Consider the following 13,401-nt stretch of genomic DNA (forward strand, 5'->3'; position numbering starts at 1 on the left):
CTAAGTTTAGGAATAAAAGAAAAAAGTTGTCCTACTAGGGATTGTTCTATTTTCTGCAGAACTAAAATGCAGGTGATCCCTTAAAAGCCTGGACTTTCCTTGTTGGAGGGCACTATGCACCATAGATTTTTATTTTCACGAAACAAACTCCAGAGGTTTGTGGCCTTCCAGACAGCAGCTGGCGCCGGGTAGAGGCACAGCCTCGGGCCGGAGCTGCGGGCGGTCGCACGGCTCCTGGCTCGGGAACCACGCAGCGCTGGCCGGCGGAGCGGGAGGAGCTCCCGCTGGAGCGGACGCCGTTTCCTTCTGGAAGGGCTGTAGGGATGGCAGCTGGCTGCTGCTCCGTAAGTTTGGGGGGCGGGGGAGTGAGCCGTTTTGAAGGGAAGGAGAGGGCAGGCGTGAAAAAGGGTTGGCTCCTCCTTATAACTCTGGTGCCCACAGCGAGGGAGATGGTGGCCAAATAAAACCCAGGGAGATTATCTCGTTTTAAGTGAGGAGGATTTCTGCATGAGCCTGCGATATGTCCCACAACTGTCGGTTTGGCAGGGGATTTGACTCAATCAGCTGCCATTTGAATCCACTTCAAATGCACCTCTCCAGTCCTGCTCCGACCTACTCCCCAGGCTGCAGGTGGGAGGGAGCAGAAAGAAAAAAATCAAAAGTCACCCTTCTTTGGTCTCCGCTCGTGGCAGACGCGCAGCTGGTTGGGTTCAGAGCAGGAGGTGCAGGAGGAAAGCCGGAGCCCTTAGCTTCTCTGGCGGGGACAGGGGAGGTGTGCTTGGAGCGTGCACAGGAAGTCACTGGAGTAGTTAGGCTGGGTGCTCGGCGGAGCCCCCTTTCCTCCGGCTCTGCAGTCCCTCTCCGGTCCCCGTGCCCACTCGGCCGCGCTGCGGTGGGGAGGAGGCGAGGAGGGTGCGGGTGGGACTCGAGTGGCGCTCGGAGCGCGCGGTGGCGGCGCGGCTGTCTCTTTAAGCGCTCCAGAGGGGCCGAGGCCGGAGGGCGGCTCGCGCGTTTCCATGGCACCGGGGCTGCGGGGGCCGCGGGCCGCGGCAGGGGCGGGCGCCGCTCCAGTCTCTCCCCGCGGAGCTGGGCCTCGCAGCTCGCCGGCCGCCGCGCCTCGGGGACTCGCTGCTGCTCCTGCGCGCCCCGCCTCCCAGGCGGCCTGGGTGGAGCTGCCCACGCGCCCTCCTCGCGGAGACGCACCTCGCGGGCCCCGGAGCGAGCCCCGCGCTCCAACTTCTGCCCGACGAGCCCAACTTCTGCGCCCGCGTCGGACTTGCGGGTTCCCAGCCGCGCGGTGCGCAGTGGGGCGGTGGCCGGCGCGACCGGCCTTGCGGAGACGACCTCGCGACCGCGGCGCTCGCGCTGCTGCGGCCGGGTGGCCGCCGGGAAGCGCCCTGCAGCTCCAGCCGGGCATGTAAGTGGCGCCCGAGTGTCCCCGCGAGAGCGGAGCGAGCGGCGCCCGTGCGCCCCCGCCGCATCCGCAGCGCCGCGGACCCCGCGGGCCGAGCCGGGACGGGAGCGAGGCGTGGGCGCGGGCACCGGGCTCCGCGCGGCTTCTCCGGTCGGTCCCAGCGGGTGCTTTGGGAGCGCTAGCCCAGAGCTGAAACTGCGACAGGGGCCGCGTGATTTCTACAGGATACTTTCTAAGTGGCTAACGGATTGTCCCCACCCAACCTGGAGTGTGTCCGGGTGTGTGTGGTTGTGTGTATTTATGCGTGGTGTGAGTTTCAGTTACTCTGAGAGTCATTGGCTAATCCGTGTGCCACTTTTTAAACGGGTTTTAAATGAAATCCCGTGGAATAGCGAGTTTCTTGACACTGGCTTCTCTATAGAAACCAAATGAGCTCTTGTACCTGGGTTGATTTTGAAAGATAACATGAGCCCGAGGAATGGATTATTCCACAGGTTTTGTTGAGTGATAGGAAGTGAGGAGTCAGGAGATTGTTTTGTGAGTGACTGAATGAAGGATGACTTGCGCAGCTCCTGGGGTGCCAGCGGAGAACTGAAGAGAAGACTGGTGCGCAGGCTTTGAGCGCGTGGGGCATGGTTTTCTTTGCAAACTAAAATGATGAAAGCTAAGAAAAACTAATTCTTGGTCATTGTGTCCAGCGCAAGGAGGAGCCCAGAGGAAGTCTTTGCAATTTGCCTGGTCTCCTTGACTGGCAGGAGAAGTTTCTGCTGAAATCTGTAGCATCAGCGGGATCATCATCGAACTGTCTGAGAGAGAAGCCAGATCAAATTCTGCTTTTCGGTTTCTGTTCTCAAGAGGTTGTGAATAGACAGATACCAGACTATTTTGAATATTTAATTTTTGCTACTTCTTTGCTTAGTCTTTGCTTTTATAAAATGTAAATATTTTATAATGGGAACTGGTTGAGATAACTTCACAAAACCATCCATTCCTTTTGAGAGTTTTTTTTTTTTTTTTTTTTTTTCCTGTAAGGAAAGTACTGGTTTTGGATTCGCTTTACATTTCCATATTTTATCCCTCTGAGGTGAGATCAAATTGATCTCTGGTTACTGCAAATGTCATTAATTATAAATCTTGAAACATGGCCAGGATGTCAGTGGCATTACACAACTTTTAGTCTCCAGAGTGTAAATACGTATTTGGCAGAAATACAGAGGATTTCTGCGAATGTGATTTTTCTTGCTTTGATAAGATTTGCCTTGTTTATTTTGGAGGAATTGATTTAGACTTTTCAGTTTATCTTAGAAGATGCCTCACTTTGGATAGCTTGTGCAAGCCATAAGCCTCCATATCTTAGAAATTGTCCAGTAGCCTTGATCATAATTACCTTCACAAGAGCTGTTATTAAAATGGATCCTAGGTTGCCTTATTAGCTGCAGAATCACCCGTGCACACTGAGACTGAGTAATTCCTTTGGGAAGACACTGAGAAATAATAGGACACATCACTTTTACATTACTTAACTGTTTTAACTCATGTTTCAGTATTGACTGTTTTGTTAAAAAGGCTGGAAGGATGAGATAGCATTTTCTTTAAGAAGGCTTCTCCTGCAGCTCATTTATTTATCAGGTGAAATGAAATTGGATATTAAACCCAATATAGCTTCTTGAGCATTTAATAGAGATGTGTTTTCCAGGGAGTTATTGAGAATACTCTGGTGACTCAGTACTTTCTGAAATCTGGGTGGGGAAAATCCAATCAAACTTATATTTAGTTCTTTCTGATCAGAACTAACTTTTTTTTTTTTTTTAAAGTGGGAACCATGTTGGGATTTAGTACTAGGTTTCTGCAGATGTCTTTTCAATTTTTGTTGGCCTGTGGAATGAAATCATGTATAACACGTGGCTTCCACACACCTGTCCATCTATTAAATGAAACACACTTCTCCCTGAGATTTTTATTGACCTCTTAGGTCCATTATCAGTGAAGGCAGGTTTTTAATGAGGTGAAACCCAATAATGAGAATGCATCATTTTACCAACTGGCACTTACAGGTCATTAACACAGGTAAGAGTTTTATGTTGCTGATCCTGTACTTGAACCGATTTGGGGAGCTACAGTGACAACTAAAAATAGGAAATGGCTGTGCACCTAATGTCTAGCTTCAACATCATGCACTACATTTATGGTGTACTCCTCAGAAGGTATATTCATTTTTAAAATAAATTTTATTAATAAAACAAAAGATGTTTGATATGTGAGCTTTTCTATTCTAATTATAATCAGTATGTCTGATGTTCTTGTTTTGTTGCATTTAGTAAACTCAGGTAATAGGCAAGGCAGATTCGTAATACCAGTATTCCAGAAAGAGTGCTTAAGCACCTACTCTGTAGATAGGTACTGTAGAATATTGCTAATAATTAATTCATTTGAATTCTCACTTAGATGCCAAGAAAATTTATAGAAACTTCCTATGTAATATTTGATTTAATCATGAAACTAATCCTTAAGTCCAATCTTCAGTAATTCAGAATAGTGTTTGTGAATCTAGGTAGTTTGATTCCAGAGCTGAAATTCTTAAATGTATATCTTATTTCACGACATCCAGCCCCAGCCTGTTTTTAAAAGTTCTTTTAAGGTGCGCATGGTGGCACACACCTGTTATCCTCACACTCTAGAAGACTGTAGTGGGAGAATGGCAAATTCATGGAGAGCTTGGGAAACTCAGTGAGACCCTGTCTGAAAACAACAATGAAAAGGGCTAGAAATGTAGCTCATCGTAGAATGTAGGTGGAGAGGGAGAAAGGTTCTTTTTAATTGCATTCAAGTAGTCTCGGTGGGAATGGAGCTAGTGCCTTCTATCAAGTAGGTACTAAGCAATTGTTTTGTGGCCACTTTTGATTGTTGCAATAGCTGTAGGGTTTTCTGTTGGCGTTTGGTGCTAAGTTAGAATGCTAAGGTTCCTGTAATGGGTGGGAAGATTCCTCACAACTACGATCATATTTCTCTGCATCTTATAAACTCTGCATAAAATTTCTCCTGCTCTTTTATGCCTGCAGGTGCTTACATATTAAAATGATGGGCTAGGCTTAAACTGGGAATTGTGGAGTGGGGAAAAGTTATCTTAAGTGCACTATGAAATGGAGTTTTAACTGATGATAGCAATTTGATGAAGGGATATTGAGGAGTTTATTTATGTTAATGGCACTCTGCAAATGTTTTCTAAAGGATTAAATAGGAGGAAATAAACTCAACCCAGGTCTTTAAGACATCTAGGGGAAATGACTAGCTGTGATGCGTTCTATTAATATTTATCCTTTGGAATGTGCTCTTGTAAATACTTGCATAATAATATGATGAAAAGGGGTAAAAATGAAATTGCATGACAGACAAGGTAGATTCATAAAATTAGTATTCCATAGAGAGTGCCACAGTACCTTCTATGTGCTTAATAGAAAGTGCTACGGAAGAAATCAAGACGGAGCCACTGATTTAAGCTTCAGGAAGAGGAGGATGCAGGGCAGGTGGAGGCTAGATTTTTAGACACCTGGAGGAAATTTTAAGGTGTGACTACTTTGTGACACAGCAGTCTCCCAAACAATATACGATACCTTACATTCAGCCATCCAGCCATCAATCACCTAGCATGCATATCTGGTGCATGCAATTTTGACATGCATTCAAAATATGCCGAATATAATGCACTATAATGCTGTGCATCCATCTCTGTTTGACAACAGCCAGGCACAGAACTATGCTTCACATCAGCCTTCTGTATCTGTTGTAGAAACTTGGAATCAGAACAGGGTTACAGAGATTTAGATTATAAAATTTTAAAACAGAGCGTGTCAATAAGTTATGATAATTTGGAATAATGAAAGGGAATTTGACAGAGTTGTTTCATATCCCACACACTATACTGGAACTTGTCTTTAATCTCACTGTGTAACCCAGGTTGTCCTCAAACTCACGGTGATCTTCCTGCTTCGGTTTCCCAAGTGCTGGGATTATGGATATGTTTCACCAAACCCGGTGACAAACATTTTTCTTTTGAGTTTTTCTAAGACGGTCACTGAAACTGAGCTATGTCAATTTGTTCTGAATGCTGTGACAAAATGCTGTAAACTGGATGGTTATAAACAACTAGTATTTATTTCTCAAAGTTCTGAAACTAGAAAACCAACACATAGGCACTGGCTGGATTGGTGTCTGAAAGGGACTATTCATTGGTTCATAGATCTAGCTGGTCTTCGTATGAGGAAAGAGACAGTTGAGCTCTGTAGGGACTATTTTAAAACGCAACTGATCCCATTCCTGAGAATACCCCATATGACTTAATCACTGCCAAAGATCCCTCCATATGCTACCACTGCCTTGAGGTTGGGAGTTCAGTATGAGGTTTAGAAGAAAACAATATTCAGACCATGAGCAACCAAACAATGTCTGTGTCTAATAAAAATCCAGTTTTAAGATGGGCAGTGGCTTTCCATTTACTCATTAGTATGAATTACTTCAATTTTTTTCTTTCTTGTGGATCAAACATGTTAGTGAACATACAAATTTAAAAAGAAAAGGCTGTGTGCACTTTTTATGAATGAAGAATATTTAGCAATTTGTATTTATGATTGTCTTTAATTTTAACTGTAGTCCTATGAAGTAAATAATACTGATATTTTTCCAGATGAGGACCCTGCGGCATTTAGAGACTACTTAACTTGCCTGATGTTCCACGCCTGCAGAGTGAAGGAAAGGACTCTGGCTCTGTCCTGTCTGCTTTATGGCCTTTTGCTAATCGACGTCTTGCCATGACCTTTTCATGCTGTACCAACTCCCAGTGCCTCTAGTTATCTTCCTTAGGTGAGGCCTGTTTGTATGTGGTAGTGGCTCTTCTCTTCCCTCTGCCCCTGACGAAACCCAAACCCGTGTTCTGCAGTGTAGCAATCCATACTTTACTGAGAAAAACTGACATTATATTTGTATGTAAGACCAGTGACGGTCTTGTTTCCCCGTATCTTTACTTCTTTCTTTTGTCTCTCATGGACATAAATCTCTTTCTCTTGTTTCCTGGTAACCCTTTCTCTATTTTCTGGATGGCATTTTTAAGTGGCTTTTCTGTAGGTAATCTCTCTCTCTCTTTCTCTCGTCTTCACTCCTGTTTCCGCTGTCTTCCCCGTCTTCCAGCAGAGTGTCCAAGTTTCCCTTTCTCCGTCTCTTGCGGTCTGTCTCTGGAGTCTGTCTTGTCCGTAGACAGCTGTGTCATGACCCTGCTTCTTCTCCCTGTGTCTTCAGTTTCTCAAGAACAGAATCATTTAACCCACTGCTCTCTGGCTTCCCCTGCTAAACTATCTTCTCCTTTTGTGTAGAATGAGCTGACCACCCACCTGTCCGTTTGCCACTGTTCTCTTGGCTTCTCCTTTGTACACTCCTTGTCACCTGCAGACCCCCCCCCCCAGCTCCCGCATTCTTTCCTTATTCCTTATTCCTTATTCCTCTTTCGCTCTTTGCAGGCCACATGCCTGCCTCTTGGTTTCCACCGGCTTTCATCACGGACTGTTTCTCCTGAGGTCTGCATCCGGACATCTAGCAGCCATCTCTCTGAAGCCACAGGCTTGCTGTTTCAACTATAAACATCATCTTCATGTGTTGCAGGCTCGTGTATCTAGAGGCCATCTCTAGTCATCACTGCCTCCTACATAGTTTAGACACTTTGGTCTTTATCTTCTTTGTTTCTCTTGAAACATTATTCCTGTTATTTTCCTCCCAGTTTACCTCATAGTTATATTATGAACTCTAGCTCACTTGATTGTGAAAGGCCTTTTATATGGCCCTTGTATAAATGTAAGTTAACATTTATATTTTTAGTGCTTATATTTCTACCAGATTTAGTATTTCTAAATTTAGATTTAGTATTTCTAAATCTATCAACACTAGCAAAAAAATATATGTCAAATTAGTTCTTTATTCCTGTTTTCAACACTTAAACATCGCCATACTATTTGTTCCTATGGTAATACAATCTTAGTTGATCTTTTTCATAGCCTTTCAACTCATTATTTTATTATATGTATCATTAAATTTTAAAGAATTTTATGTGTTAGCAGGTGATATTTTGATACATGCATAGATTGTGTAATATATACATGCATAGATTGTATAATGCTAAAATCAGGGTAAGTTTATCTCCTTTTCCATCATTCTTTAAATATTGAAAATAATTAAAATCCTTTCTTTTCCCAGCTTTTATTTTTGTACTAAGGATTGAACCCAGGGCCTTTGCACTGAACTGTATCCTCAGTCCTTTTTACATTTATTTTGAGACATACATTTACTAAGTTGCTAAATTTGCTAGACTAGTCTGAAACTTGTGATCCTCCTGCCCTAGTCTACCAGAGTCCTGGGATTACAGGTATGCACCAACATGCCTGGCTTGTTGTAGTTTTTTAAAATGACATTTTGTTATGTGTAGTCACTTGACAACAGAACGGAAGTTCTTGCTCCTATCACATGTCACCTACAGCTCATGGGTCATCATTTCCCCTCACTCGTCCTCCTCCGGCCTTTGGCCAGTCAGCCTGCTGTAGCCAGCATTCCACTTCAGCTTCGCTAGGTCCACCTCTGAGTAAGACCTTCAGTGCTGCGCTTCCGGGCCTGGTTTGTCTCATGTAACATGCGTGATCTCCAGCTCTGTCCTTACTGTCACGAATTTCACCTCATTCCTTTTTCAAGGCTGAGTTATGTTTATGAGTGTGTAGGGGAGGCAGGGGGTTAGCGGTCCACTTAATGTTTATCAAGGTTGATTTTTAAAGGTAATCCTCGAAACATTCTTAATGTTTCTCACACTGATTATTCATGGAATGAAACTCAAGCATCAGCATATTTCTCTTAAATGCTACATTATGTGCTAGGGAAAACTTGGTGTACTTTACATATTTTACTTCGTTTAATCCATACAACAAGCATGTCAAAAGGTAATATAATCATCTGGAGCTTTTGATGAAGACAGTGAAGTTTGGGGACATTAAAGGGGTTCTGGAGAAAACCTTTCATACAAAGGTGTGAAGCTCGAGACAGGCCACACAGTTAAAGATGGGTAGAGTCTGGACACAAACCCAGGCTGACTAAAATCTGTGCTCTTAACTACTACCTGGCATAGAAAAGATTTTTTTTTCTGGCATCATTTACTTCTAAGAAAACTTACTAAGCACCTATCTCTTTTGTTTTGGTTTTTAAAGTTTATCTTTAGTCTTTCTAGGCAAGAACTGTGAAGTGTTTAAAATTTTACTCTATTTGAAAGATAACAAGTTAGTGTTCCACAGTTCTTAGCTGCTGACAGAGGACATCCTTGAGGTAAAGACAAATGTCTTTTCAGTCCTTTAGTCCAAAATGAGCAGCATGAGCTCCTTGTTTGATTTGCCCTTCCCTTCTACCTACAATTCATGCCGGCAGTGAGGAGCGCTGAGGAATGGCACAGATGGACTCCATGAACACAGGCACAACCCAGAGCGTAGGAAACTTTTGGTCTTGCAAGAAACACACTAGCAAACCTGGACAACCTTTGTTCTTACAGAGAGAATTTATCTTTACTGTCATGCTCAGGAAAAAACTCTGCCCTCGTCCTTGGCAGGAGACATTCTTCCCATTTTCCAAGGCCACTCGCTGTATAAATATCTTTCCAAAAAACAAGCAAGCTGTGGCTTTTTCTCCTCAATGCTGTGGGTCAAACCCAGGCCTCATGCATGCTAGGCAAGCACTGTGCCACTGAGCTACACTCCACCTTGCTGTAGATACTTTTTGTTAGAGTTGCAAGAGATTTTGAAGAACTGTCTCCTAACATTCCTGATACTTTTCTCTCTCTTCTCCTAGCACAGTTTTGGTAAATCTTAAACCAGCTTTGTTCTTCCTCTGACTCCAGCGCTTAACTTGGCCATTGTTTTAAATAGGTAGGAGTTCATTGGACCTGTGTGAATTTAGGCTTAGTGAGCTTAAACAAGGGGTTGGGTTCTCATCCCCAGTATTTGTCTTTTCTCTTTGACAGAAATAAAATCCCTGACTTAGACTTAGGTGCTTAAGATGTAGCCAGGTTCTTTTCTTGTTACTTTATTCAACGAATATTTATTCAGTGTCAGCTAATTTGCTGGACACCAAGGGTACAGAGGTAGTAAGGCCACACTCCTTCCTTAAGAAAATCGCAGACCTGGAGCAGACGGGCACAGACACAAGCATGCTGACTTGAAATTTCAGCCCAGGTGGAAGAAATGAAGAATACAAAATTCTGTATAGACTTCTAAGAGCTTATATTTTGTAACTTTACTTTTTGAGTGGAGGTTATGGGTATGGAGGGTGATACTTTTTTTTCTCCCAGTGTAAAGAGCAAGATGGGGGCAAAATTTCCCCTTAAAGAAAAAAAAAAAAACAAAACAAAAAAACCAGAATTCAGCTGGTTGTAGCTACTGCCCACTCTTGTAAACATTTTAGCACTTAGGAGGGCTGAGGCAGGAGGATTGCAGGTTCCAACTCAACCTTCACCACTTAGCAAGATTTACCACAAATTTTTTAGAAAATTAAAAATTAAATAAAAACAACAGAAAATCATAATCTTTTAAAAAAGTTTCCCTGGAGGGAATAATCTATATGGAAATACGGTGAAAAGATTAGTTCAGTGCAGCTCAGGACAGGTCAGGAAGGGTATTATATATCAAGAGTTTTTGTTTGTTTCATTGTTCAAGCTTTTTATTGTAGTGCACTGATCCAGGATAGACTTTGGATCTTTTCAAAAGCAACACATCCATGGCCTGAGCATGGTCCTCAGAAGCAGTGAGCTGTTCCTCAGTGTTATCTGTTCCAATTCATCATCCCTAACCTCACACTGTATTTGAAGATTTTAAATTCCATATCCTACTAGGACCAGCTTAAAAGAGGCCTGATGAGACCAAGCCATCTAATTGCACGCTTCTGACACAATTCTAGTTTCCCCATGTCTGTCTCGCCATCCCAAGGTTGTGCCACTGTGGAAGATGTGTCAACAAGTGCAGGTGTGTTCGCTCTCTTTGAGTCACACTGCGCACGGTGCTCTCACTTCCTCCTCAGATTTAGAGGTCAGTGTTGACCTCTTTACTATCTGTAGCTGTCCTTCCTGTGGTCACCACATGGTCAGGGCCACACTTGCCCTTCACTCCTGGTAAGTTGGCTTTTTTCATTTAATAGACTTGATGTGATCCAAGGCGTGACTCGGTCAGCAGCCGAGAATGGAAACTGCTTCAGATGGCACCATATCTGCTTGTGATGGCACATGCCACTTGGAGCAGCTCTTGTCCGCCAGGAGTCCTTGAGCACCTGGAGGCTGGTGAGGCTTCTTAGTCCTCAGAACCTCAGGCACCCAGCCCTGTCAGTGAGCTATGTTGTGCTGCAGGCTGGAATTAAAGTTAAGGGAGACGACATAGCAAGATTTTGCAGTGAAGTCAACAAGAAGCCAGGAAGACACTGACTGAAAACAGAAGAGTAAAACATCACATTTGCATTTTTAAATAGAGACTAATTTGGAGGCCAGTGAAGCCAGAGGCAGGAGGTCAAACTGTCAGTCGTTTAGGGAGAGTTGGTGTGAGTCATACAGAGGATGAAACAAAGAAGGAAGACAGCCAAAGATGTCTACCAGTGAACGCGTAGAGTGAGCAGCAAGGGAAACACACTTAACGACAGCCTCAGAAAAATAAAGTCCGAAATCCAAGAGAAAAAAAGAATTACAGGGGTGAAGAGGGTGAGTTCAGCAGAGACTCTGTGAGCCTTGGCTTACCTGAAGGGTTCAGAGAGAAGGGTCCATGAGGTCCCGAGGCTCAGAAGAGTCATCTGGGGTTGACTGATTTGATGCTGAAGAAGGGGGAGACAAATGAGGAGAAAGGATTATTGAAGAAGGAAACTTAGAAGTTTTAATATAAGAGAGGAGAGCAGATAAAAAAGAGCCTGTGGATGAGATTAAGAGACTGCCTGATGTGAATGGGACAGGAATGAGGAGGGTTCTGTAAGGGCTTCGCAAAGTTACATAGAGTAGGAACTTGGCAAGTGGAGTGTCAGTCACGAAAAAATAAATGACTTGAGCTCCTACACAGACCCAGCAGAAGAGCACTGTTTGACGTACGGAGCTAATTCTCACAGCCATCACTTTGGTCATGGTTGCAGAAACTGGAAATTCCCATGCAGAGGCCTCATGTGTGTTCTTTCTTGCCTAAACCTTTCCTCTGTGTCTACCATTCTTCTTAGCTCATTATTCCTATGGCCAGAAGCGCCAATAGAGAGAGGAAACACCTCCTGTACTATTCCAGTGTAATTAATTACAGATAGTGTGTAAATCAAGGTCAGCTCACAGCCATCAAGGGTCACGGAAATCTTCACGGAGATCCTGGAAGGAGAGGCAGATTGAGATTGAAGAGCATTTGCTGTGGGAGGAGAGCAGAATGCAAATCAAGGCTGTGGAAAGACAGTATCATCTGGGAATTACACACACTGTGGGTGAGTGATGTCGCCACCATTGCACCAGTGCCCAAGCAACAGCACAGGACCCTACACTTCACTGCCAAAGAACCTTGATCTGTTAACTCACAGAATTCTGTCTCTTCAAAACCAACCATAAGGCCCCGCACAAAAGTCACCTGTTCCACAGATTTGTCCATGTCCCTCATATAAGGCAGCTGTGTGCCTTCCTGTCTCAGAATCTAAACTTTTATTTAACACAGCTCTCCAGTTTTTAAAAAATCTGTTTGATAACCATGTGATAACCATGAGACTTGTTTGGAACTAGTAAAGATCCATCTCCAACTCTTTGTAAAATCAGTTCTTGTGTATAAATTATGCGGCTTGTCAACTCGTGATCTGGAAAATGCTTTCTGTCTCTCTTCAGTGGACAGTTTTCAGTAGTGTTTAGTGTTCTTTATTGATATGGTTAATTAGGAATTGACAGTAAATCTGAGCTTTATTTGGTTTTAGTCTTAAGGGAGGAGGTGATCCCATGAGTTTTGAGTTTTCATTTTCCTGAATTATTAAGAAAACTGTTTTCGTGTGTTCATGTAGCAAATGTTGACAATGGGAGAATCAACCTTATTTTAAATAATTTTTTCTTTCTAGAGCTCCAAACCACTAATCCCCAGTTGCAGGACCTGAAGATTTTTGTTATATTGTGAAGTACTTAGTTTCTAAATGGAAGTTCATATGAGGATCTTATGTTCAGCAGGGTGGCTATAGTTAATAACACTGTGTTGTGGAGAGAAATTGGCTTTTAAGGTAGATTTTAAATGCCCTGACGATGTGCATGCGTGAACACACACAAGGTAACCAGAAGTGAAAGTGATGGACATGTTAAACAACTAGGTTGTGGCAATCATTTCACAATATACATGTATATCAAATCATCTTATGTGGCTTAGATGTATATGATTTAATTTGTTAATCATGCTTCAGTAAGAAGAAAGTGTACCACAGTAAGAACATAGTCAAATTGTATCTTCATTTGTTTTGAAGCTTAACCAAATTTTGGCTATTCTAGTTTTAAAAGTCCAAGAGATAAGAAAACAGTTCTCAGCATGAATAAACTGGAAGTATATCTTGACATCAAAAATTTATTTTCCAATGCATTTCACAGTTTACTCATGCTGAGAACCACTTCTTATCTTTTGAACTTTTGAACTCCCTGTGTATCAAGATGAGCAAAAATGAACACTGGTTTCCTTTAAGTGCACTGGATTATCAAATGTGAAAGAAAAGAAGTAGAAACTCCAGACACAGCAATATCCACTAGCCAACTATATGACAGCAGCATAGTTTCTGTGGTGGGGTTTAGGCATATATGTGAAATACTAAGTTTTGATATGAGAAACACCATAGGTACCAACCATTACGTCATACAGATGTGTTCCTTACATCCCTCATAAAGAAACTTTGCTTGAATTCAACTGACAGTAACAAATCTGGGTTAGGAAACAACTGAGTCAGCATTCTCT

At 43.0% G+C, this 13,401-nt stretch overlaps 1 protein-coding gene across 1 annotated transcript in view; it reads left to right on the top strand.

Moving 5' to 3' along the window:
• Positions 1–520: 520 nt before the first annotated feature.
• Positions 521–13,401, top strand: part of LOC100727084 (uncharacterized) — a 357,749-nt gene continuing 344,868 nt past the window's right edge. The window contains exons 1-2 of the mRNA XM_063229000.1: positions 521–772; positions 855–1,417. Coding sequence (XP_063085070.1) covers positions 521–772; positions 855–1,417 — 815 coding nt within the window. The remainder of the gene's footprint in view (positions 773–854; positions 1,418–13,401) is intronic.

Source organism: Cavia porcellus, unplaced genomic scaffold, assembly GCF_034190915.1.
Source record: "Cavia porcellus strain 051 isolate PalLab524CR breed Dunkin Hartley unplaced genomic scaffold, mCavPor4.1 scaffold_17, whole genome shotgun sequence".
Classification (NCBI taxonomy): domain Eukaryota; kingdom Metazoa; phylum Chordata; class Mammalia; order Rodentia; family Caviidae; genus Cavia; species Cavia porcellus.